Source organism: Podarcis bocagei, assembly GCF_964188305.1.
Source record: "Podarcis bocagei genome assembly, chromosome: 10".
Lineage (NCBI taxonomy): Eukaryota > Metazoa > Chordata > Lepidosauria > Squamata > Lacertidae > Podarcis > Podarcis bocagei.
Genome location: NC_138135.1, coordinates 8110356 through 8135765, shown reverse-complemented (window position 1 = coordinate 8135765; position 25410 = coordinate 8110356). Strand labels below are relative to the sequence as shown.

The following is a 25410-nucleotide window of genomic DNA, read 5'->3' as shown; positions in this document are numbered from 1 at the left end:
TGCAGCGCGGGGGTGGTGCTGTGGGTTAAACCACAGAGCCTAGGACTTGCTGATCAGAAGGTCGGCGGTTCGAATCCCCGCGACGGGGTGAGCTCCCGTTGCTCGGTCCCTGCTCCTGCCAACCTAGCAGTTCGAAAGCACGTCAAGTGCAAGTAGATAAATAGGTACCACTCCGGCAGGAAGGTAAACAGCGTTTCCGTGCGCTGCTCTGGTTCGCCAGAAGCGGCTTAGTCATGCTGGCCACATGACCCGGAAGCTGTACACCAGCTCCCTTGGCCAATAAAGCGAGATGAGCGCCGCAACCCCAGAGTTGTCCGCAACTGGACCCAATGGTCCAGTTTAACTTTTACCTTTAATGTTATTATGTAGGCGTCATGCCATCAGTTTCAAGCAAGAGGGATTTTTAAAAATGCAAATATTTACAGCCAGGTTCCCTTGGACTGTTTGTGTATGCAATGCTAGCCTCTTATTGTGCTGGGAATTGGGGAAGGGCGGTAGTTCAATGGTAGAACTCATGCTTTGCATGTATAAGGTCCCAGAGACAGTTACCAGAATCCTCAGGTAGGACTGCAAAGGTGGACTATTGGTTTGACTCCACATAAGCCAGCTTCCTATGAATGCACACATTCCCTTACTGTCAACAAGCATTGCTGCCACATCCAGATCACTTAGTCGGGTAGAGCATGAGACTCTTAATCTCAGGGCTCTGGGTTCGAGACCCACGCTGGGCAAAAGATTCCTGCCTTGGCAAGTGACTTGGACTAAATGACCCTTGTGGTCCTTTCCCAACTAATTTTATGGTTCATTTCCCAGCAGCAAAGCCCATATAGCTTGCAACAAGCTCATCTCGACTTTTAATTATGGATGGAGATATTTTTTGAACTAAAACCATCAACCTAGATGAACTTTTACTACTTTGGGCCCTCAAGAGGCCAACGGGCTCAGTAAAGAGACCGATAATCCAGCCTACTGTAAGGGAATATGTTTCACAAGATAAATATGTGTGCTGTTTTCAGGTGATGCAGCCTCAAAGCTGTGACAGAGCTCACGTCAAGTGCCATTTTGCTTCACTTATGTGTTTACTGTCAAAATACAGAAAAGGAACCCTCTCGGAAAAATGAGAGTGATAAGGATAGTACAATACACACCAACAGGTTTGGGTTAGATGTTCCCATTGGGATAGGAACCCAGGCATCTGAACCACAGCTGGAGTTAAAAAATGCCAGTGAGATTTCTCTGCTTGACCTGGAGAGCTGGCGATTGATGTGCCTGATAAACCACTCTCACATTAAAGATGAAAGACAAGGAAAATATGCAGGAAGTTTTAATTGTACACCACACGTAACACTGTACAAAAACACACACATTTTTACAGAGTCGTTGTGCTTTGGTTGTTTTATTATTTACATTTGTTTCCAGAATTTCATCCCCATTCTAGCTTCTAGCCTGATGGTTCTTCTGCACCAGAAATTCCCCCTCAAAAAGAAAAAGAAAACTTGCAGAACTCAGCTAATTTTTGGAAGTGCTTCAGATGCATAACTAGAAGCGCTCAAAGCTTCTTCCTGCTAATTTGTGTTACACGAAGGTAAACTGCCCTCCTTCCTTTAAATTAAGCAGGGGGGACGACCTCAAAACCGCAAGTAAGGACTTCATCTGTTTCCTTCCTTCTCCTCGCTAACACCACCTCCTACCAAGTCTTGCTACATACACTGTGCCTCCTATTGCTTCCAAATGCACCTTTCTGATGCTCCCTTCCAAAGACCTCATCCCTTTTGTGCTCTCTGTAGTATAATCTCCTCTTTACCTAAACCTTCTGCGACATTCCCTAAGCCTTCTGCGTCCACTGCGATCTGCTTTCAGTAGTTCGGAGTACACAAGGCACTCTACGGGCCTGTGGCCAACCCAAAATGCTACATCAAAACGGACCTCAAATCTTCCCTCCCCGTAAGATTGCCAAACTTGCGGACCACCTAGGTTCTCCTGTACCTTTAAAAGGAAATACAGAATTCTGCTTACACAGCACCTTCTCTCTGCTGAAGTAGAGCTGTTTTAAAGGCACGGGCACCCCAGGTCAGTTTGGGGGATGGGGGTAAAAAACTCTGTTCTCCCATTTTCCCAATGGCTCAAGAACATATGGCTTTGTTTCACCTTGAAAAGTCCTGAACTGGCTTTTAAATATACATAGCATACCAACACATGCTCTCTTCTCTCTCTCACACACACCCATCAAGTACTTAAAAAAAAAAGGAAGAAAAACACCAATTCGGATGTTGAGAAATACAATGAAATCAAAGTACAAAAGTTCTCTACAAATGTATTCAGGTAAAAATAATAATAATAAAACAAGATTAAATACTTGGCAGGTCATGTCAATTCACACAAGGAATGTACAACGAACAAACAAAAATTAAGTACAGAATTCCAGTCAGTAAAATGGAAACCTGTTGAACTTTGGAGTCTGTTTCTCTGAGAAATGTGGGTTGCAGGTATCAGACCACCTTCCTTCTACAGTAAGGGAAATAAACCAGATTTAACAACCTAGGGGGAACTGCATCAATCGGAATCACTCCACATGCCAAAGAAAACTCAAATTTTAAATAATGAGCATTTTTCCATGTGGAACTGCTGAGAGAGAAATAAAACACGCTTTTAAAGATGGGTCTGCTCTATATTCTTTGGGAATCAAGCCTCAAAAATTCACAGCTCCTTGGCAACAGCTGAAGCTTGCTCCAAAACGTTCCTCACAGATGCAACGTTCTCAAAACCCACTTTGTAACCCCAAAAATCAGAGTCCTTACTTTTCAGAACCAGACTCCAGTTCAACAGTGTTTGCTGAAAACCAGTAGCTGCCATCAAAGGAGAACAAAAACACAAAGAAAAAGACCACAGACATTTATATTCAGAAGGAGTAACCATCCTCACATTACAGGAAAGAAAATGTACACTTTTTATTTATAAATAAACAGGGGGGAGAAGGGCTTCCGAACCCTTCAAACGAGTGTCTCTTTCCGCTTGCCGCTGAGTTGGGCTCTCTCCCTCGTCCTCCGGAGCCCAGAGTGCATCCGGTACGGCTTGGGGTTCTTGGCCTCATCCGCCGCCATGTCCGTGACTGAGCTGCACTCCACGCCGTTCTCGTCCAGCTCCATGTGGAGGCTGCCGGAGAGGGTGGACGGCCTCCTCTTGATTTTGGCACTGGGCACAGAGGGGTTGTTCTCCTCTGCCTCTTCGCTGAGCTCCGGCAGCTCTGTGAGCTCGCAAGGGGCAGCGCTCAGCTGGTAGGGCCCAATGGCCGCCCGGATGCAGTTGAACCACTGCTGCTTGTGGAAGATGTCGTTGGCCTGCAGTGTGTGGGACTGGCCGGGAGCTGGGTCTCGGAAGCGGACCCGGAAGATGTTCTTAGCTGCAGAGGGGGGAAACAAGGGGAGGAGAGAGGTCATCAGAATGGAGCTTCAAGAATGCTGATTGACACAAGTTAACTGAGCAATAAGGATGTGGGTGGCGCTGTGGTCTAAACCACAGAGCCTAGGGCTTGCCAATCAGAAGGTCGGTGGTTCGAATCCCCGCGACGGGGTGAACTCCTGTTGCTCGGTCCCAGCTCCTGCCCACCTAGCAGCTCGAAAGCATGTCAAGTGCAAGTAGATAAATAGGTACCACTCTGGCGGGAAGGTAAACGGCGTTTCCGTGTGCTGCTCTGGTTCGCCAGAAGCGGCTTAGTCATGCTGGCCACATGACCCGGAAGCTGTCTGCGGACAAACGCCGGCTCCCTCGGCCAGTAAAGTGAGATGAGCGCCGCAACCCCAGAGTCGTCCGCGACTGGACTTAACAGTGAGGGGGTCCCTTTACCTTTCTAACTGAGCAATGGTCATAGAGGTTCGCTTGCCCAACTACTTTGACACACATTCCTAAGTCTCCCTCCCAGCTCCCCACCACCCAGCGGTTTTCATTTGCTGAAAGGTTTTCACGAATGTTTGACCTACATCCAAATCGTGAGTCACATTCAGGACCAATGCTGATATTTTTTTCAGGGCCTGGCAAGTCCCAATCTGGATTTGTGTGGAAGCTTATGCCAAAATCCAGGAGAAAGGAGGCTAATCCCAACAAATTCCCATTAAAGCAGACAGCTGCATACAAGCCAGCCTTCGGACAGAATTGTCGAAGGATGTGAGCCTATTTGCTTCATACCTTTATCGGAATTGCCAAAGGCACCTCGAAAGGATCCTCCCATTTTCACGTCGCCATCTTGCAAGTCTTCGAGCACCAGGTCCTGAGCGGGTATCGGCTGCCGGTACACTTGGTAAGAATGACGCTCGTTACGTGTCACAGGCCGAGTTAGAACCAAGATATCTTGGAAAAGGAAGACGTAGAGCTTCTGGAGAGGAGAGGAAAAGCTTTGGTCAAGATCTTAAATTGGAACAAAATACATATATATACATGCTACATGCAGAATTACCGTATTTTTTGCTGTATAAGACTCACTTTTTCCCTCCTATAAAGTAAGGGGAAATCTGTGTGTGTCTTATGGAGTGAATGCAGGCTGCACAGCTATCACAGAAGCCAGAACAGCAAGAGGGATCGCTGCTTTCACTGCACAGCGATCCCTCTTGCTGTTCTGGCTTCTGAGATTCAGAATATTTTTTTTCTTGTTTTCCTCCTCCAAAAACTAGGTGTGTCTTGTGGTCTGGTGCGTCTTATAGAGCGAAAAATAAGGTATTGGGCACTTCTCCAGTTGAAAGGGGCCCTTGCTTGAAAGACCTGCCCAAGGCACAGGAGACTGTGCTGGCAGTCAGAGAAAATGCTCAAGCAAACTGGGTCAGCGGAACAACTCCAAATAAGCACCAGATCTCCAGAGGCAGACAACCAGGATAATGCTAGAGGACTCGCATTGCCAGAGCCACTAATGATGCAAGGCTGCCAGCCAGGGAGACACAAGATAGTTTTGACTACAAAATAGGTTGAGCTGACCTATGACAAGACGTTTTGCTCATAGCTGGGAGGAAGGCCAAGCAACCCCTTCAGGTTCCAGCTTCTATTTTTGAGAAGCAGCACCGGCCAAGCTTTTAGAGAGCCGCTTTAGACTCCAAGCTGTCGTCAGTGTTCTTCAAGCCCAAAAGATTACATACTTGGAAGAATCTAAGGGATGCATTACATCACTGGGAGCCCGCAGGAAATACCTCTTGACCCCCAGCAAAATGCATGCCGCGCTTTCTGTAGTAACTTTATGCTAATTATTTCACAACCATCTGCAACCTGGGCAGATGCCAGCCCTGCTTTCGGTGTCTTAAGTGTTGCTTGATGCCTCTTAATGGGTTTTTTAATGACCTGGAACCAAAGTCAAGGTCTGGAAAGAAAGTGGGGGGAAAAGGGGTGCCAATTCTGTCACAGCAAGATAGTCTTCTTTTTTAAAAAAGAGAGAACAGATTGAGAGATAAAAGTGGCAGGTCCTGGGCACTTATTTCTAGAGGGTTAAAAGATGCACCGCCATCAAGAATTTGAGACAGGCCAAGTTCTGGACCATTCCACCCTTTGCTTTAAGGTGGTGCCGTTTCACTCTGCAGTTCCTTGGCAGGTGTTGTGGCTGCAGGATGGAAGCATCTGTAGCATCACCTCTACAAAATCAGGTACTTACATGGCCGTTCTTGTTCTTCAGCTCCCCGTGGCAAAGCAGCACTTTGCTCGTTTCAATTCGTGGGTCTCTCTGCTTCTCGTCGAGGTACTCCAGCTTGTCAATGTAATACTGACATTCAGACTCCCCTTTCTTCAAGTTGATATCAGAGAGGACTCCCTGGATTATGGAGATCTAAAAGCAAAGGGTCCACCAATTAATACTGCTTGATAACTGAAGACGGGCAGTGAAATCACAGGCCTCAATACAGGCAATGGATTGAGAAGATACATGGGACAGGGCCTTACTCAACCAAGTAAAGGGACCCCTGACCATTACCACAACACAAAACAGAAACAGAATGTTCAATTGCTTGAGCCAAGCAGGACTGCCCAAGACGTTTTGGGGCTGAGGTAGAAACTCCAACTGGCAAGTGGAGTACAACACACAAAGCAGTTTCCTACCAAACTGCACCGCGGTGAGCAGAAGCCCTTGGAAGAGCACTGCTTTGTGCTTGCAAAGCTCCCAACCCATTTCAATGGGACTTGCGCAGGAGAACTTCCTGGCAGCTGGAACCCCCACGAATCAGACCTCTCCCTTTGCTTTCGTGCCTGGTGTTGGGCCTGCCGCATTTAACAACGTATTTAAAAGAACGTCAACTAGTCCTAATTCAGAGGGGCCGTTTCCACCTAATCTGATCCATCATTCAACAAACTGCATTTACTTATTATTGCAAGAAAGAGACAGTTTGTAAGGTGGGACTTGGTCTTAAAAAGGTACTTTACTAAAAGAAAGAAGATTCCGATTAAACATCAGGAAGAACTTTCTGACAGTAAGTGCTGTTTGACAGTGGAACGGACTCCCTGGGAAGGTGGTGGACTCTCCTTCACTGGAGGGTTTTAACTAAAGGTTGGATGGCCATATGTCATGGGTGCTTTAGCTGAGATTCCTGCATTGCGGGGGGCTGGACTAGATGACCCTTGGGGTCCCCTTCCAACTCTACAATCATAATATATTAGAAGCTCCGTGCAGAGAATCCCCAGGCACTTACTGCTTCTTCCAGAATCTGAACGTCGGGGTGATCATTGGGTGTATGCCTCAGGATTTCCTTCAGGAGGAGAGGGTACTTGACCAAGCGACTCCGAGGGATATCCAAAAAGCTCCAGAGGTCCAGCTTGCGGCTGAAAGGAGATTCAAGGCAACGCTGGAGGAAGTCCTGGACCCGGCGGTCTTGCTTCTTCTGGTCCAGGAGGGCTTTAGCTGCCAACTGGTTGCTGCAATAGGCCTTGTATGCATTCAGTCCTGGTAGCTAGAAAAGACGATGCAAGGGCATTTGTAAACTGCTGCTTCAGAACTGCCGCCCCTTCCCCACTTGAATGAGTCAGGCAATCTGCTAGGTGCACTACAGTGTTCTATATGAACGTGAGGAATTCCAATTATGCAGCTCCCACTGTGAAGAATATAGCAGGGGGAGAAGAAAGCAAGGGGCACATTCCATAGCCAATTCCTCTGGAGTTCATAGCTGCCTTTTGGTTAAGTGAAGCCCATCTACCCTCAACTGAAGATCTTCAAAAGTGCAAAACTTCAAGAGAGGACTTATGAACTCCACCATATACCGTACTTTTTCAGCCTGGAGTGCTGATATACCTGTCACATATCTTTGTTCATAGTTGTAGTGTACAAAGTTTCTTTTAGCACGGTTTATTTCAAGTGCCCAGGTTACTTCATATAGGTTATCTCAGTAACCCTTACACAACAGCCCTGTAAGTTAGGTTACTATCATTCTCATGTTGTAGATGATTAATTGAGGCTGGGAGGAGGCGAATAACGTGAGAAGCAGGCCTCAGATGTTTGTTGTCGTTGCTCATCTCAAATTAACTGGCAAGCAACCAGACAGAAATGCAAGTCAATTCGGCTTGAAAAGTTCATTATGCAAATGAAATCCGGAGCAACACACATCAGCTTAATTATAGGATCTCATGACTTTCCAAAGCCAATGTTCCCATGAATTTTGGATGGCTGATCTCCCGTAAGGAACAGAAGGAGAGAGATCCGAGGGATACTCACCCATTTCACAAGAATGGGTCCAATTTGCTCCACTGTCCCATCTGGCCTTGTCGCTTCCCCCAGCCTGGCCAGAAAGTCTGCAAGATAAACACAAAAGGGGATTAGTACCAGGACTCTTCTCAACATACACCTTTTTTTTTTAATTCACATTTAAAACAGTAATCAACGCAAGTGCAGAGCGCTGGGGATGACGTTCAAAGCCTTCCACCTATGCACCACAGAGAATGCTTCTTCTTGTGTGGCTTTAGATCTGCAGAAAAACCCTGCTCCACATTGCAGAAGAGGTCTGCTGGAGGAGCTGGCCAGCCCTTCTCTCTGCAGTGGCACTCAGCGGCACTTTGCTGGTGGGTGTATGAAACAGCCCTCGCCATGGACAATGTACAGTCAGGTAAAAACCTGACTGGACGCAGGTGGCGCTGTGGGTTAAACCACAGAGCCTAGGACTTGCTGATCTAGAAGGTCGGCGGTTCAAATCCCCACGACGGGGTGAGCTCCCGTTGCTTGGTCCCTGCTCCTGCCCACCTAGCAGTTCGAAAGCACGCCAAAGTGCAAGTAGATAAATAGGTACCACTCCGGCGGGAAGGTAAACGGCGTTTCCATGCGCTGCTCTGGTTCGCCAGAAGCAGCTTAGTAATGCTGGCCACATGACCTGGAAGCTGTACACCGGCTCCCTCGGCCAGTAAGATGAGTGAGATGAGCGCCACAACCCCAGAGTCGGCCACGACTGGACCTAATAGTCAGGGGTCCCTTTACCTTTTAAAAACCTGAAGCTTTCAGAAAACTTTTGCCATAGGCAGCCCTGTGCTGTCTGCACATGGAATTTTATGTGAGTATTTTGTCGTAGATGCGTTATGGTTTTAACATTTTATTGGCTGGTTTTTTGAGCTACTTTGATGTGACGGGCAGAGAATGTGGCACGTTTACATGAATTCATGAGTGCTGGAGGTTTGGTTTTTGGGAGGCTGGGGTGGAGAAGCTCACCTTCATGCAAAGGGATATAGGAATCCAAGTCCCCAAAGATGTGAGTGAGCTCTTCTTCAGACATGATGGACAGCTTCAGCATGGGGTCATGGTAAGCCTGTCAACAAGAAAGGATGGGAAATTACAAAAAAAATAAAAATAAAAAACAGCTTGACATGGCATTGCAGTGCAGCTGCACAGTTTGGAGTGGGGAAAAGGGTAGTGACAGAGCCGTATCTCAGTGGTAGAGCACATGCGTCACACACAGATGCTTCCAGGTTCAGTCCCCAGCACTGGTCTCCAAGGAGATCTGGGGAAGACTCCAACACCAGAGTGCCACTGCCAATAAGTGGACACAAGGCCGAGGGTCTGGCTTGTTATATGGGCATCCTCCTATGGGACTTTCCACCCAACAGGACTGCGACCTCCAGGCAGCTGAAGCAAGAGCTCCCAGAGCACTTTGTGGCTGCGGGATTCCCTGCCCACAAAAAAGGCAGGCGCACTTGCTGACTGTCGGGCTGGGAAGGGCAGGTGAGCCTATAGCTGAGTTCTCTCCTCTTACACCTTCTCCCCTCCCAAATGCTATAGCTGCAATTCCTGCACTGCAGGGGGCTGGACTAGATGACCATTTCTAAACCACTTTGTGTTTTTAAGAAAAATTCTCAAAGCAGCTTGCTGCACATTAATGGTATATCCTGCCACAAAGGTGCTGCTTTGAGATTTTTTTCTTAAAAACATAAAGTGGCATAGAAATGAAAATAGTATCATTATTATTATTATTATGTGACTTACTTCACTGAAAGACAGAAATTGGCAAAGGAGCAACCAGCGCAAGGAATACATTTATCCAGTGACCTTTAATGGAACGAGCAAAGTCCTTTCCTCTCCAGAAAGTCTGAGGTCTAATCCAGTATATCCAGTGCATTTAACCGTTGCAAAGTGGGGAGTGGAGAGCTAACAAATACCATATTTTTTGCTCTATAAGACTCACTTTTTCCCTCCTAAAAAGTAAGGGGAAATGTATGTGCGTCTTATGGAGCGAATGCAGGCTGCACAGCTATCCCAGAAGCCAGAACAGCAAGAGGGATTGCTGCTTTCTCTGCACAGCGATCTCTCTTATTGTTCTGGCTTCTGAGATTCTTGTTTTCCTCCTCCAAAAACTAGGTGCGTCTTGTGGTCTGGTGTGTCTTATAGAGTGAAAAATACGGTATATTGTTTTGCAGTGTCGTCAATATAAAGAAAGCAGAGAAAGATACTAACCTTTCTGGCAAGCTTCAGGTCCTCAATCAAATCCTGCTCACCCCGAGACATTTCGTAGATCGCCTGTGAACAAAAAGTGGGGGAAATATCAGAACTGTCCCCATTTTATTGCCCTAGAAATAACAGCTGCTGAAGTAAAAAATGTACCACTTCCGGGTTTTGGAGGTTTTGCTGACCACAGACTATTCCACTAGCCAGTTATGTTGAAGCAGAAGCAAAGCAACAGCCAATCTAGCCCTACCTGTATAGCCCAAACTGTTTTGATCAAGAAGCCAGCCGCTCTGCAGCCAAAAGGGGGGAAGCTCAACCGTTGAGCTACATCCACCCACCTGGGCTTAAGGGCCAAAACGGAAGGGAATGGCTTGAATCATTGCTGAGAAAAGTAAACTCCTTGTCATGAAAGGAGGCTTTGAAGCTGCGAGATCATGCCAAATCAAACATTGGGACGCGTTAGACTTCAGTGTGAAGTGCTGAACTCACCCAGAGGGTTGAACTTTGGCCCTCTTTTTCTCGTTTGCTGCTTCAGTCATTTGTATTAATGCATAACTTTGGTCTGGATCACCAGCTAGCATGAGTCATAAAGATGGAGTTTCAGAATTAATCATTTTTTTATGCCCAATACGAAGTATATTGTCTCCCATGTTGGGGCCTCGGCCAGGGGGAATATATTATCAGTCAAGATTCGGAGGGGGGATTTAATCTCTTTTTAAAGGAATGTGGCGGGACAGAAGCACCTTCATTTTGGAGAAGAGAGCAGTTCTTCAAAACTCTTCAACAACTGAGGCCTCCTCCCTCTCCCCCACTACCACCAAGCTGCAGCATAGAAATGCAAAACCAGAGAGCACACTATTTATGCAACCTTCTTCTCATGTATCTACTTGCCCAGTTTGCCTTATTCCAGGCAGCAAAGTAATGCCTTCTGCAGATCTGGGGATATGGTGGTGGCAGGAGGTTAGCTGTCATAAATGGGGAGCTGGAAACATGATTGCTGCCTCCTGAACATTGGCTGCTTCTCTTTACACTGCCGACAGGTCATCTTAACATGCCTCCGGAGACCACGAGGACTATAAACATATTGCTCTTTTCCCTCTCAAACAGCAGCCAAGATGCTCAGAAATCCCAATTCTGTGCTGAATTCTAACAGCCCCATCCGTCTGGGGCTGGCTGTTGGGGTTGCTCCACTGGAGGCATACCTCTTGGCGCTTGATTTCTTTGGTGCTCAGCGTCTCTTTCATGTTGACATCCAACGTCTCGGACCAAAGCACACTGTTTCTTCTTTTCGGTGGCGTGGGGGCAGCTGACCGGCTGCACAGTTTCTGCGCGCTGCCTGGAGATTTGCTCTCGCCGCGAAGAGAGAACGACTGTGGGACACCAGGGAGGGGGAAGGAGATGGTTTGAATTCAGTCACGAACCTTAGGAACTTAGGTGTATTTTAACAGACGCTGTACAGAAAAAGCAGCCGCGAGGCATTTCATGCCAACCAGGGATGTTGCACAGCCCAGCAAAATGTGTGCATAAGCACAAACACAACAACACAACGAAGTCCTGGTCAATGCAACAGCCTCTTGAAGAATGCCTGTGGAAATATCCTTAAGATCAGGCCCACATAATCTGTCACAAACCCACTTGTGCGAGCCAAAGGCAGCCCACTGTGATGCAACAAGTCTCCTGGCTTTGCTGCACGCTAGGGAAGTGACAAATAGGTGAGTTGTCAAGTACCTAGCAGAACGCCATGCCCTGGAGGTGGATTCCAAATTGTGCAGGCCTGCCCTAAGAAACTTCACCCTTAATGGCTTCAGCAGCCAGGGTGTGTGTGTAGCTAATCCTGGCACCACAGAGCCTTGAGAGATCTAATTTGCCAATGCCCTCTTTCGCTTAACCCTCCCCTTCCCATACTCCAGATTTTGGATAGCTGGAGAGGGTTGGGGTTAAGCTGGCTGAGAATCTGGTTTCAAGTACATAAATAGTGTAATTCTACCTCTCCCAGCTCTGGTAACATTAACAAGCCATGTGAGCTGTGTTCTTTGTGGCTCGAAACAGCACTAGCATCCAGAGCAAGGAGTATTTACACAGTTGGGGTGGATGGTATATCTTACATGGCAGGCTTTGCTGAGGTCACGTTTCTATTATGAACAGCCGGGTAAACTCAGACTGCAGCACATGCTGCAGTATGTCACATGCAGCCATCAAGTGTTGGCACAGGAGGCAATTTAATGCCCCCCCCCCCCGCACACTGGCCTCAGTTTATAGGCTGCTCCTGATAAAACTGCACTAAGGTCTTGACTGGGCCATCTCTACACAATTACTACACAATCTGCAAAAGTAACCAGGGGGGAAATAATTCCGCATCCAAAAGCATGCAAATTTCATTTGTTCCAATGATTTGCTTATAGGTTTGTGCAGAGATGGGGACTACAAGGCAGTTAGGACACAAAATGCCAGTTGGTATGTGGAAAAACTGAATTAAAATATTTGTCGGGAGGAAAAATTCTAAATCCAAGTTTTGCAACTGTAAGAACTGAGCAAGTTTCTATGTCCCCCTCACCCTATGGCTTCACTAGAGGTGCTTGGAGACTGGAGAAGAGAAGGAAGACAAAGAAGCCATCCATGCCCCCTCAAACATCCACTTCAATTCCCCCCCCCCCTGGACCCATGAGGACTATAAACTTGCTCATTTTAAAAAGTAAAAAGAGGAATATGAGGCTCGGTTCTGCAGGCTGTAGAAATCCTTTCTTCAGCAGAACTGTGGGTAATACTTACTCCATAGTCGCCCCCCTCCCAACAATTGCAACATCAACCCCACATGCTTATCTACTCTCTTACCTGTATTGTCTGTCCAAATCTTCGCACTGCACCATTTCTCACAGGAGAAATCAGGTTTGCCAAGGAGGTGACCCGAGCCAGAGGTCGGACGCGCTTATTGCTAGGCTCCTGCAAATAGATGAGAGAACAAGTTGTACTGACTGTTTAATCAAGACTTAGTGCGCTGACAGTGTCCAGACTCTCTTGGAGGAAGGGGATAAGGACTGCACAGAGCATCAAGGCACCCAATCCCAAAGCACACAAGCCCCATCAAAAGACAAATATATTTTGTTTAAACACTAAAGTCATAACCATAGTACAAACCAATTGCTCAGGTTAGCAAGAAGCAAGAATAACAAAGTCCACTATGGCTTGAACAAACAAAGTTGTTTTCAGGGCCAACTTTTTTTTTTGCCTGTCCCCCAGGGAGAATGAGGTGTGAGGGGGTTTTTCTGACTCTGCCCCTAAATCTATGCTGGGTGTTAAAACAAAATTTAGCATGACAGTTTGAAGTGTCTTAGTAAGAGAGCCAGTGTGGTGTAGTGGTTAAGAGCGGTAGTCATGTAATCTGGGAAACCGGGTTCGTGTCTCCGCTCCTCCACCTGCAGCTGCTGGGTGACCTTGGGCCAGTCACACTTCTGTGAAGTCTCTCAGCCCCACTCACCTCACAGAGTGTTTGTTGTGGGGGAGGAAGGGAAAGGAGAATGTTAGCCGCTTTGAGACTCCTGAAGGGGAGTGAAAGGCGGGATATCAAATCCAAACTCTTCTCTTCTTCTTCTTCTAAGACAGGCCACCACAGCAAAGTACATGAATAAAGGAAGAGACCAGCTATCTAATGAGAGGGGTGGAAGAAGGAAGAGTGTCTCTGCCCTGGAAGATGACTCCAGTTTGCTAGCAGCTTGCTCACACATAGGTTTGTGTGTCACTGGCAGCCACCTCCTGTGTATCACTACAGATGTGTTGCTACCACTGCCAGGCAATGTGCTGGAGGCAGAGAGCAGGGATACATCCTTGCATTCCTATGCCTCTCTCAGAAAGACACTCAGATTCCCAAAGCAAGAACAAGGCACAACTGTGCGCAGAGAGAGAGAGAGAGAGAGAGAGAGAGAGAGAGAGAGAGAGAGATGTTCAAAGGCCTGAACTAAAGAGAAATAGGCTGCTCAAATACCTTAGGGCTGCATAGCTGAGGTCTGTGTCATTGCTAGGGCTGACTTTCAAGAGATAATGTCTTAAGGTATTGTCAAAGTCTGTCCCAAAACAGCATCTGCACTTTGAAGTTGCAAGACAGGGATTTCCCCTCCCTTGGAAATACAATCGTGATCTCATCAAACTTCCCTCCCAGTACTTTTGATTTAGGCTATCAATTCCAGCCCAGCTTCCCTTCCCCAATTGATTTCAAGCCCTTGGGCAGGATCCTGTTGCTTTGTCAGTTTTGGTACAGCACCCACAATCGCAGTGGCCTTCTACACTTTCATTTTCGATGGGGAATTGACAGGATGCCGTAATTTTACAAGAAGCCAGAGCAGAAGGCAACCCCGTCACAAGACTGTGTTGTCAGCCGGCTCTACTTCACACTAGAAAAGGGTCAAGTTCATTTGATGTTTTCAATCCAGGAGATTTCTCCCTAGAGAAACCAGAAAGGTGGAAGCTATTGCCATGGGGATTAAAAGTGGGACCAACTTCATTCTTAGGTGCACAGATAGTAATGGTTGTTGGGGTTGGGAGATTACACATGCTGCACAGAGGAAGTGGTAGGACTAAAAAAGGAGAAGGACTGAGTCGGTCGGGCTTTACTGTCATGTCCAGGAGTGACGATTCAGAAATAGCTCTGCTGGAGTCAGTAAAGCACAGCCCCAGCGAACAACAATGCTTTGCTCTCCCCATTAAGATACCAATGGACACAGAGGAATGATGTCATGAATTCCACAGATGGAGGGTGGGTGGCAGAGTGCAGGATCCACTTTCAAGGTGAAGCGAGGAACATGCACATCGACAGCCCTTCTGACAGAGGAAAGTCCCATCATTGCTTGCTTGCAGTTTCATAATGTATCTCATTGGGGGAGGGGGGAATGAACACACACAAAAATCTACAGTATATGAAATTGTTTTATATAGGTTTTATTGTTAAATAGCTTTGAGTTGTTTCATAGGAAGCAATGCACACAAAAAAGAAATAAATAAAAGTATGCCATTTTAATGTCCATGGGTGTATGCAGAACTCCTTTCATACAGACCTGCTAGGTCACCAAAACTCATGACAGATAACCGTGCTTCCTGTTTTATTTGTTCTTGCGGTTAAAGCTGTGAAGCAGGGTGCTGTTATTTCCAGTTCACATATGTTGAACAGAGGCTTGGGAGCCAAGAGACTCACCAGTGAATCTAACCTGTTTACTTTGCTCAAGATGCAAGATTTCAGCTACAGCCTAAAGACCAGCTCCTCCCACCGTGTCTAGCCCAGAGAACAGCAGGTTGGGGTTGGGTCTGGGAGTGCCCCATTTGCCTCACTGTATAGCCTTGGGCAAGTCACTCTTCCTCATGTAAATGTTGTGTGCAACAACTATCTGAAAGGGGTACTGCCAATATAAAAGCTCTCTGTAAATAAAAAAGCACTATATTAATGACTTAGGTGGATGAAGCGAACGTAAGTTTGCACTAAAAAAAGAGGACATATTCCCCCACATTTGCTCGATGTGGAATATATTACGGTGGGTGCTTTAGTTTGTGAGCCTAAAAAGGTAGACTAGACATTGATTCTTTTAAAAAATAAGCAAAAAGTGATGATAAAAAAACCAAGAAGAATGAGTTTTTCACGGTGGCTTCTACATTCTTTAGGCACTACAATGCATTCTACAGCTGTGTTGCAACATGATATTTCAAGTGGAGAGTAAGGAAAAGGTTTACATGGGTATATGCTGAATTCAGCACTGTAAAATAAGGTAGAAGAGGAGAACACAGAAGCTAGAGCTCTGCAGAGGAAAAACTGAGAACTGGCAGGGGAGCTCCTTTTCTCAAGGGCCTGTTACAGGCATGTATCACAGCACCATGCTGTTGGGTGTGTACATTACGTTTTCATAGATGCCTGTATAGCACAGCACTGCCAATGTGAAGCACAAAAATGTGGCAAGGCTGGCGAAAAAAATTCCCTTTTTTACAGAGCACAAAGGATGCCACACACACACACACTCCCACTCAACATCTTGGCAATTTCATTCCAAATCAGACAGACACTGGGCAGAAACAAAACTGGTTTTCTTCAGATTGGGGGGAGAGGAACTTCCCCCTTCTTCTAATTTTCTTTAGCCTTAAAAAAGGAACAACACCCCTTTTAGACAATTATTGCTCTTCTGGAAACCTCTGTGAACAGGCAGACTGCATACATTTTGAGTTCACTGTTCTCACACCGAAATAGTTCACCAAGTATTTTTAAATTGTCTTTTGAGCAATTTGTTCATTGTTCCTGATGGGAGATCGGGAGGCAAGCTTTGAGTTTCGGAGTTGCAGCAATGGAGAGCATGACTGAACCAGTTTTTCAAGTTGTGAATTTTAAAGAGAGCTTTATCTGACATCCTTGCCTGCTCTCGTGTAGAAAATAGCCTTCACACTTCAGCACAGAAGCAAGCAGAGAATATAAAATATTCTTCCAGAGGCTTCTTTTGCTTCAGAAAACAAATCAGTCACATTCAGATGAAACCTTTGAACTGAACCTGAATGCCTCCCAGGCAAGCAAGTCCAAATGCTGAGAACACCTGGGAAACATAGGCTTTCAGTTAAAGCCAAATGAGATGTGAGCTGAAGAGCTCAGGGGCACAGGTTTTACCCCAGCTGCCTGGAAGAAGAAGCCGACACTTGATAGCCACATCTGGAAATTCACTTCTAAGACTAAAGTCTGATCCCACAATATGCTTCTGTTTGTAGTTAGAGATCCATTGGAATAGACCACGTAGGTGGTTCCTCAGCACTCATCCAAAGGTGTTCATGTGACAGTCGTTTCTCTCCACCATTTTGCCATATCCAGGGTAACAAAGGATTTAGGACTATGAAGCTGTTCATCTCTGAACCCAATAGAGAAACTACAAGGTTTCTCTGGAAGCAAAAACTCTTCTCTGTCACAAATTTATGACTTAGACATAAACCCTATAAACATACTGGTGAATCAATAAAGAATCTGACTTAACCTCCACTCCTCAAAACATCACCGACATCTAATTTATGGAGTATCTTTCATCGTCAAGATGTTAATCCTAAGCGCCTGTGTGTACATTTCTAATGGCATTATCTGTTCGGCAAGAAGAGAAGCAGCTCACTACATCTATTAATATCCACTTTAGGAAAGTTGTGGCAATATCCCAAATTAAGACAGGTTAATAAATGGCAAAGAGACACGCCCTGTTGTCTTCAATTCGGCCATCTCAGGCAGTACATCCAAGCTGCGTTCAAGACCTATATAACCTGTCAGGACTCACAGTACTGAACCTTCAGGTTGGTAGATAACATAAAAACGTTTTTTTGCCCTGTCCTCCTAAATTAATAAAGTCTCCTGTACATGGAACATCCAGACAGACAAATAAAGGCAAGCTTACTGAGAAATATCCTGAAGTTTGCTTTCAGTTGGTATATTTCACCTCCACAGCTGCCAAAAATCCTTGCGTGTGTCGCACCAGAATGTTTAGACTCAACTTCCAAGTTCTGCCTTATTAAAGCCGAACTGTTGAATCATAAAGAAACCAACAATGCTTCCGGACAGGATGTCATATGTCACAAGGCATCACTTATAGCAGTCTTGACTTTTGAGTTCTCATAATTCCCACCATCCCACCAGAAGACACCTTGAGGTATGCATTTCAGCAGGATTAAAGTACTTTCGTTATGCCTCATATCACCGTCCATACAAGCAATAATCCTGTAGGAATGTCTTGGAGACCAATTTACTCAACAGTAAGGGAAATGCCATTAAAGTGTACAACTAAGCACCCACAGTGGAGCTTGATCCCTTGAAAACGCATACCCAGACAATGAAATACTGTAACTCATTTGTGTCCGCTTACTCCTTTGCAGGATACATACACGCAACATCACAAGATTGGGAGGTGGGTGGAATTAATGTAAAAGAGGAACAAGCCATGCTAAACTCAGAAGGTTAGGGGGAGAGGAGAGAATGAGCAACCAAATTCCACTCAGTTGCTTCAGGTTCCTTAAATGGTAAACGGATGGAGGGGGGGGGGAGCTTATTTCTCTTTTTTGTAATCATTTTTATTAAGTTTCCAATTTTACATTTCAAAACAAACATTTTACAAACTTTAGAATATCCAAAGACTTCCCTTCTTCTCCTTCCATGGTTCATGTCTTTGTCAGCATGCAACTTTAGATAACATGCGTAATATTTTAGGACTATACATTCCTGGCTCCTCGACATCATTGCTATAAGCAGTCCCTCCCTCTTAATAAATAAAGCAGGGTCAATGCCTAGACCTCAACAAATACCCAAAGGGTTTCAACACACCCCAGCAGCTTCCTTTTAACAGGAAAGGCGTGAGACACACACTTGGCACCCTAATTAAGGAGTTCAGAACTGCCTGCCGCAATTACACCTTTCCTTAACAGCGCCCAGCTGTAAGAGAAGCTTTTCCTGAAAGGGCTGTTAAGTCATGCTTAGCTAGCAGCTTCAAATAAAGTATGCAAGACACAAAAGTACCAATAATACTACTCTCTACTCACTGACTCACACCTTAGCCTACGGAGAGCAACCCAGACACTCCGACGGTTTTCACTCTCTTTTGCACCTCTCCCAGCAAGCTGACGGCATTTCTACAGGACTTCCACGTTTGCCTGCCACAGGTGACTTCATTTCAGTCATTGTTAAACAGGCAGGTTTAGGAGCAAGGTGCCAAACAAATCAACGCTTCCACCTCTTGCACGCGCAGCGTAATCCCTTGAAGGCTTACTCTGAAGCAAACCTCCTTCTGCTGAAAAAAGCGGGCTTTGGGCAACTATGCAGAACCGTGCCACTTAAGAAAACCCTTTATGTATCGTTCTTCCGATTGCTTAAGGCTTTTTACGCACGCCTTACCTCTTGTTCCCTGAAAGACGGGTTCTGCGCATCTATCACCCGAATAGTCCTCTTAATGGGGAGCAGCCCCCCGGCGTCATCGTGCGCCACCATAGCCCCTCTTCTTTTCCAAGGCTTCCTCGTGGTTTGTGCTGACTGTAATCCGCCCTCCCCACCCCTGGTACTGCGAGCGAGGCGGTTACTCAGGCACGATCTGCCCCTCGCCGCGCTCTGAGCTCTGCTGGGGCTGCAGCAACAACTCCATCCCGCTTCCAGGTGACTCACGCCGACGCGCTCTGAGCCAGCGGCTCCGAGGAGAGCAGTCCAAGAGGCAGTGGGCGGGGCGTAAGAGCGGGCTGGTGGGCGGGGCTTCCTGGCGCCCGGGAGCCATTGGCTAGCCCGCGGCTAAGTGACACGCCCAGCCGTCTCAGGTTCCCCACGGCAGGGGAGAACCGGCGCTGGACCACTGGGCTGGAGCCCCCTGTAGGAGGTATCCTGAACCGTCGCAGCCCCGAGGGAGACTGGCTTTGCGTGTACAGCCCTGCCGACGTTTGCCTTGCACAGAAGGACGCCAAGGGGAGGCTAGCGTGTTCTCCTAACTTGCAACAAACTGTCAGTATTAACACCCGCGCACCCTGGAAACGCAGGAAGAAACTAAACTCTAAATGCTGAGATCAGAAGCCTTTGCAAAACCGCTAAAATTGGCCGACGCGATCCCGAGGAATAAGCTTGCAAAACCCCATGCATGTTTGACCGAGGAGCGCTTACTTGAAAGTAAACGGGCTTAACTTGTGAATCGCAAAAACAAAGGCTACGAGCCTAACCGTGTCTACTCCTAAGTTATTGAATCCAGTACGGCTCACTTCCAGGAAAACGGAATTAGGTTTGCAACCTAACCAGCAAAATAAACGCACGAGATCGCGACCGAGTAACCCGATCCAGTGCATGCTTTCGCGGAAGTAAGTTCCGCCAAGATCCGTCGCACTTTACTCCCAAAGTAGGTTTCACAGGGTGTACTGCACACATACTTGAGGGTTAATTTCCGAGTTAACATTGCACGAAGGCAATCCGATACACGTTTACTTCAAAGTAAGCCACGCTGACCCCCCCAGCAAAAGTCAAGTTACACAGCAGCAAAAGGATGCATGTATCTGGAAGTAAACCCTACGGTGGCTGTGGGATTTGCTTCAGAGCAAACAAGCATAGGCTCAGGTCAAAGATTTATTGCTTAAACAATGAGACTTCGCAAGTAAGTAAGCAAGAGTCGTGGCACTTTGCGGGAGGCGGAACTAGCTACGCAAATCGCTCTTTTCAAGAGGAATTTGTGGAGGCGTCAGATTTCTCACCTCTGCGCGACAAGTGACACCTGCTAAAATGCCTGCTTTTAACACAACGTTTTGCATCCTTCACACCTGGATTACTCCTATTTTCCCTGCGTGGCACGTTTGATGCAGCTTTATCGGAACTGTTTGGGGGGACTCGCAAGAAATCCAGAGCGTCTCTATAAAAATGAGCTTTAATTTACTGTATGTGCAAGTATTTTTGAGAGTGAAGCAACGAGCTCCGCTAGTAGTAGTGCTAATTCCAAAGCAAATGAAGTTCAAGCACAGCACTTGTGCAGCTTAGGGGGAATTTGAGGCTGCAGTTTTGGGAACACTTACTGGGGAACAACTCCACCTCAAATCTGCTTCCGAGTAGTATAACAGGAGTGAGGAACTTTGCTGAGACCAAGGTTTGCATTCCTTTGGGGGCAAACTAGGGGTGTGTGGCATATGCCAATGGTGGGTGGGACTAGAAGCAAAAGTAGGCAAGGCAACTAATGTAAATTTTACCTTTGTCCAGGCGACTGATTTCTGCACACACCCCTCTCTGTCGTCTACCCAGGCAGGCGAGAGGCATTATCGGAGTTCAGGAGGCATCCTAGCCTGAGAAAAGAGGGACGTGGCCTGGGGAGAGTTTTAAGGACCAGGCAAAGAGGCCACATTTGTTTCCCAGGTCTGAGGTGGCCCACCCCTGGTGTATAGGGCTGGGCTGAAAGATAATCAGATGCTAAAGACAACAAGGCTTCTTCCTGTATCTTTAATAGTGACGGCCAAGTGGGAATTTTAGCAGGTGATTGGCTTTTTTCTCACTCCTGGCGGGGTGGGGCAGGGCAGCTGCATCTGCACCAATCGCCTCTTCTGCCCCACCCTGACCCTTGAGAGAAGCCCCGCCTTCCTTTGCATGTTAAAGGTAAAGGGAACCCTGACCATTAGGTCCAGTCGTGACCGACTCTGGGGTTGCGGCGCTCATCTCACTTTACTGGCTGAGGGAGCCGGTGTACAGTTTCCGGGTCATATGGCCAGCATGACTAAGCCGCTTCTGGCGAACCAGAGCAGCACACGGAAATGCCGTTTACCTTCCCGCCGGAGTGGTACCTATTTATCTACTTGCACTCTGACGTGCTTTCGAACTGCTAGGTTGGCAGGAGCAGGGACCGAGCAACAGGAGCTCACCCTGTCGCGGGGATTCGAACCGCCGACCTTCTGATTGGCAAGTCCTAGGCTCTGTGGTTTAACCCACAGCGCCACCCGCGCCCCTTATCCTTTGCATGTAGCAGCCCTTAAATATGTTTATGAGCCAGTGTGATGTTGCTAGACTTTGACAAGCAAGAAGGCACGGGTTCAAATCCCTGCTAAAGTTGCAAAGTTCACTATGTGATCTGCGGCCAATTGCCCAACTTAACCTAACAGGGCTGTTATGAGGATTAAACTGGGGGGACGGACTGGGGGGGGGGAATCATGTGGGTGGTGATGCTCCAAGCACCTTAGAGGTACAGATGCGATGGCTAAAACAGAGTTAAATAGCACAACTCTAGTGACTTGAGTTAACGGAGCTTACTCCTGAGAAAGTGGTTCAAGGATTTCAAACTGTGTGTGTCTAGATCTGAACCTTGTGGAGCCATCAACTGACATAAGGCAATTGAACTTGAGGACTTCTGAGTGCCCAGATTTCAAAGGCACCAGAGGCTTTGGTTTTACTGCCCATGAGATGAAGGGCAGTAGCCAAAGCTTTCCTTAGCATAATACATATGCAGTATCATATCCCAATCCTCAATTTGTTGGATTAAACAGATTCTGACCCCAGTCTCATGCCTTGGCCCATTTCTACAGTGCCAGAGTAATTATGCACCCAGGTCTTAAAACGAAAGACGTGAAGCAACTCCCTTCACATCTCAACAGGATTTGTAGCTTAGTAAAGATGCTCAGGGCTCACAATATTCAGCCAACCTGTAGCTCACACCTGTGCATGATTATTCAAGGGGGAAATCCCACCGAGTTCTATGGGATTTATTCACACATGTGTGTATTAGACTGCAGCCTTGCAACATGGTTTTTCTTGTATGGACATTATCCTCTGCTGCTAGAACCTTCAGCTTTTCTCTCAAAACTAGATAACAATTATTTGTTTTAGATTAGACAGCTTCCTTAGGTGTTCAAATATTCAAGATTTGCAAAACCCACATGGAATAAGAAAGAGGGCAAAACCAACTAAGATGTTGTGACATTTTCTCTTGCGGCAAAGCTGCTATGTGCTACAGTTTTTCTTAATGAAACTGGAACCCCTGATTAATATATCCTGCATTCCACATTCTTTGTTCTCAAAGCAGCCCCAGCCAGCCAGCAAACTGGATATGTTAACATCCTCTGTTTTATTTTCTGCTGTAAACAACCGTGCCTGCTGTAGGGATTTAAAAAAAAAAACCTACAAAAATCCAAACCTCAGGATGGTCCAAGGCAGGAAATAAATTCAGTTATTGTGGATAAGTGCTAAACATTACAGCCATTCTTTGCAGATGCCCACATTTAAAGCACTTTCCCCCACATTGCTCCCTCACTTGAAAATAAGAGTCAACTCCAAGCATTTTGCTTGCTTTAAGGAGTGTGGCAATGTACATCTTTCAGATTGTTTAGGGCTGAGTGACCCATAGCTGGTCCTCAGCACCCTCTGCAACATTAAAAGGGAAGCCAAGGCAGGGGGGCAAAGTTCAGGTGAAGCAGCTGTTTCAATGGTACCCATGGGCACAGCAAGGATTTATGTTGGGGGGCAGAACCTCAGTTAAGTGTTTTTATTGGTTTACTTGATTTGGGAGGGGCAGCTGCCCCCCTAAACCCTCTTGGCTACGCCCAGGGTGGTACCTGAAATATTTCACATGGCTTGTGAAGTTAGATTGATCCTGGACTGAAGGAACTTATCTTAGTGGCTCCCTGGGGCAAGCATGGGTCCATCAGAGGGGAGAATATTGTTTCTACACTTAGGGGATACAGTGGTACCTCGGGTTAAGTACTTAATTTGTTCCGGAGGCCCGTTCTTAACCTGAAACTGTTCTTAACCTGAAGCACCACTTTAGCTAATGGGGCCTCCTGCTGCCGCCGCACCGCCAGAGCACAATTTCTGTTCTTATCCTGAAGCAAAGTTCTTAACCTGAAGCACTATTTCTGGGTTAGCGGAGTCTGTAACCTGAAGCGTATGTAACCCGAGGTACCACTGTACTTCCTGAACCTTCAGGTGGACACCACTTACATGGAACTGCTCTGTGACTCTTGCACTACTTCTGCTTTTGAATTAAGCAGAACTCTTCATTCTGTTTAATGAGACATGCTAACTTCCTCCTCTGCCTCCTCTCTACGATCTAGAACAGGCTCCCCCAACCTGGTACCTCCAGATGTTTTGGACAACCATCAACTCCAGACAGCACAGCAAAAACAGCCAGAAGGCACAGGCTGGGGAAGGCTGCTCAAGAACGTATTATTTTACTCATTTTGCATCTCAAGATCACACAAGCATCGCTGTAATAACAGCTCATCTGTTTTCCAGTAATTCTCCCCACCCCTACCCCCAATCCCATCTTCAGTGCATTCAGTTACTAATAAAATCTGTGTCAAATGGGGTCAAAGAACTGGTCCTATATTTAGGTATTTTAAAAGGATGGAGGAAGTTCTCGTGAAACTGAGAGGGGCGGGGCAGGGGAAACACCCATAGCATCCAGCTGGGCTCTTTTTAATTAATGAAGGTTCTCAATTTTTGGCCTTCCCCAAAGTAATGAGAAGATGTAGGCCAAGCCCTTCCAAGGTGTAAATAAACCCACATTAAAGCTTAATTAAAAGGTGGTGGACAGCAAGGGTTTAGATTGTGGTCAAAATAAGGAGCACATGATGCGATCACAGAAAAACAAACCTCCATTGCTTTCTCGGGGATTATTTAGACAGAAGCTTGATTAGAATTTGCAGTCCACCCCTATGCATACTTGCCCAGAAGTAAAATTCACTGGATTTGTTTGTGAAGGGACTGTAGAGAATGTAAGGACACAGGAAAGAACGTAGCAAGCTGCAAACTACCAAGTTAGATCATTAGTTGACCTAGCTCAGTATTACCGTATTTTTCGCTCTATAAGACGCACCAGACCACAAGACGCACCTACGGTAGTTTTTGGAGGAGGAAAACAAGAAAAAAAATGTTCTGAATCTCAGAAGCCTGAACAGCAAGAGGGATCGCTGCGCAGTGAAAGCAGCAATCCCTCTTGCTGTTCTGGCTTCTGGGATAGCTGCGCAGCCTGCACTCGCTCCATAAGACGCACACACATTTCCCCTTACTTTTTAGGAGGGAAAAAGTGAGTCTTATAGAGCAAAAAATATGGTATCTACATTGGCAGCAGCTCCCCAGCATTTCAGACAAGGCTCTCTCCCAGCCTCCATGGAAGATGCCATAGATTGAACCTGGGACCTTCTGCATGTAACACAGATGTTCTCCCAAAATAAAAAAATTCCTTCCAGTAGCACCTTAAAGACCAACTAAGTTAGTTCTTGGTATGAGCTTTCGTGTGCATGCACACTTCTTCAGATACACACGAAAGCTCATACCAAGAACTAACTTAGTTGGTCTTTAAGGTGCTACTGGAAGGAATTTTTTTATTTTGACTATGGCAGACCAACACGGCTACCTATCTGTAGATGTTCTCCCACTAAGCCATGGCCCTTCCCTGATGTAGAGGTCCTTTTAGCCGAAAGGATCTCAGCTACTATGGATGGGAAAGAACTCTGCTGGAGCCTTTGGAGAGCCACTGCCAGTCAGAGCAGACAGTACTGGACTAGAGGGCAGTGGTCTGCTGCAGTAAGATGGCAGGGGCCACAAAGCAGGGCTTGCATCTAAATAAATAGGCACAGGATTGAAGCCTTAAGCTGGGTCTTCTTGTGCTGTTCCTGCTTCACCACAGCAAAAGAGGCAAGGGAGCACTTTCAAACCAAAGAATAGTGGGAGATACTTATACCAGCACCACATGCTATCCTATTGGCACACCAGCAGTACAGATCCCGTTATTTATTTGTGTAGGAGCATGCAGTCAATACACAATTTTGCACCCAGTTAAGTTTCTTTTTCATTTTCGGCTTTGCCGACCCCTTAGACTCCATTGCTTTGAAACAGGGAGTGAGCAACTTGAGATTGTTTGTATAGCTGCAAAGTGTTAGGGGCTATAAACCCATTTCAATCGTATTTGCAATTATTTCAATGAGATCAAGGGGCAGATGAATGGCACAGCTTTCACAAGTGACACAGGGCCTCACAGGTGCCATTTCTCTTTCTCCAAGGGTGTGCCATGTGATCTTTTTCTTGCTCTCAGGAAGCTAGATTAAAG

The 25410-nt window shown here is 46.5% G+C and overlaps 1 protein-coding gene across 1 annotated transcript; it reads right to left on the bottom strand.

Moving 5' to 3' along the window:
* Positions 1 to 1311: 1311 nt before the first annotated feature.
* Positions 1312 to 19043, bottom strand: LOC308595653 (neuroepithelial cell-transforming gene 1 protein-like). Its single transcript, XM_081210206.1, has 10 exons — positions 18759 to 19043; positions 12713 to 12820; positions 11083 to 11250; positions 9890 to 9952; positions 8651 to 8747; positions 7670 to 7746; positions 6654 to 6911; positions 5627 to 5797; positions 4183 to 4369; positions 1312 to 3400 (listed from the first exon to the last, which is right to left on the bottom strand). Exons 1-10 carry the CDS (start codon positions 18849 to 18851, stop codon positions 2991 to 2993), a joined length of 1632 nt encoding a protein of 543 aa, XP_081066332.1. The 5' UTR covers positions 18852 to 19043; the 3' UTR covers positions 1312 to 2990.
* Positions 19044 to 25410: the final 6367 nt, after the last annotated feature.

Coding starts and splice junctions, on each gene's coding strand:
- LOC308595653 (XM_081210206.1), bottom strand. CDS start 18,851: ATGGTGGCGCACGATGACGCCGGGGGGCTGCTCCCCATTAAGAGGACT. Junction 8,748..9,889: donor ACCTGAAGCTTGCCAGAAAG/GTTAGTATCTTT, acceptor TCTTGTTGACAG/GCTTACCATGACCCCATGCT. Junction 6,912..7,669: donor GACCCATTCTTGTGAAATGG/GTGAGTATCCCT, acceptor CGTCTTTTCTAG/CTACCAGGACTGAATGCATA.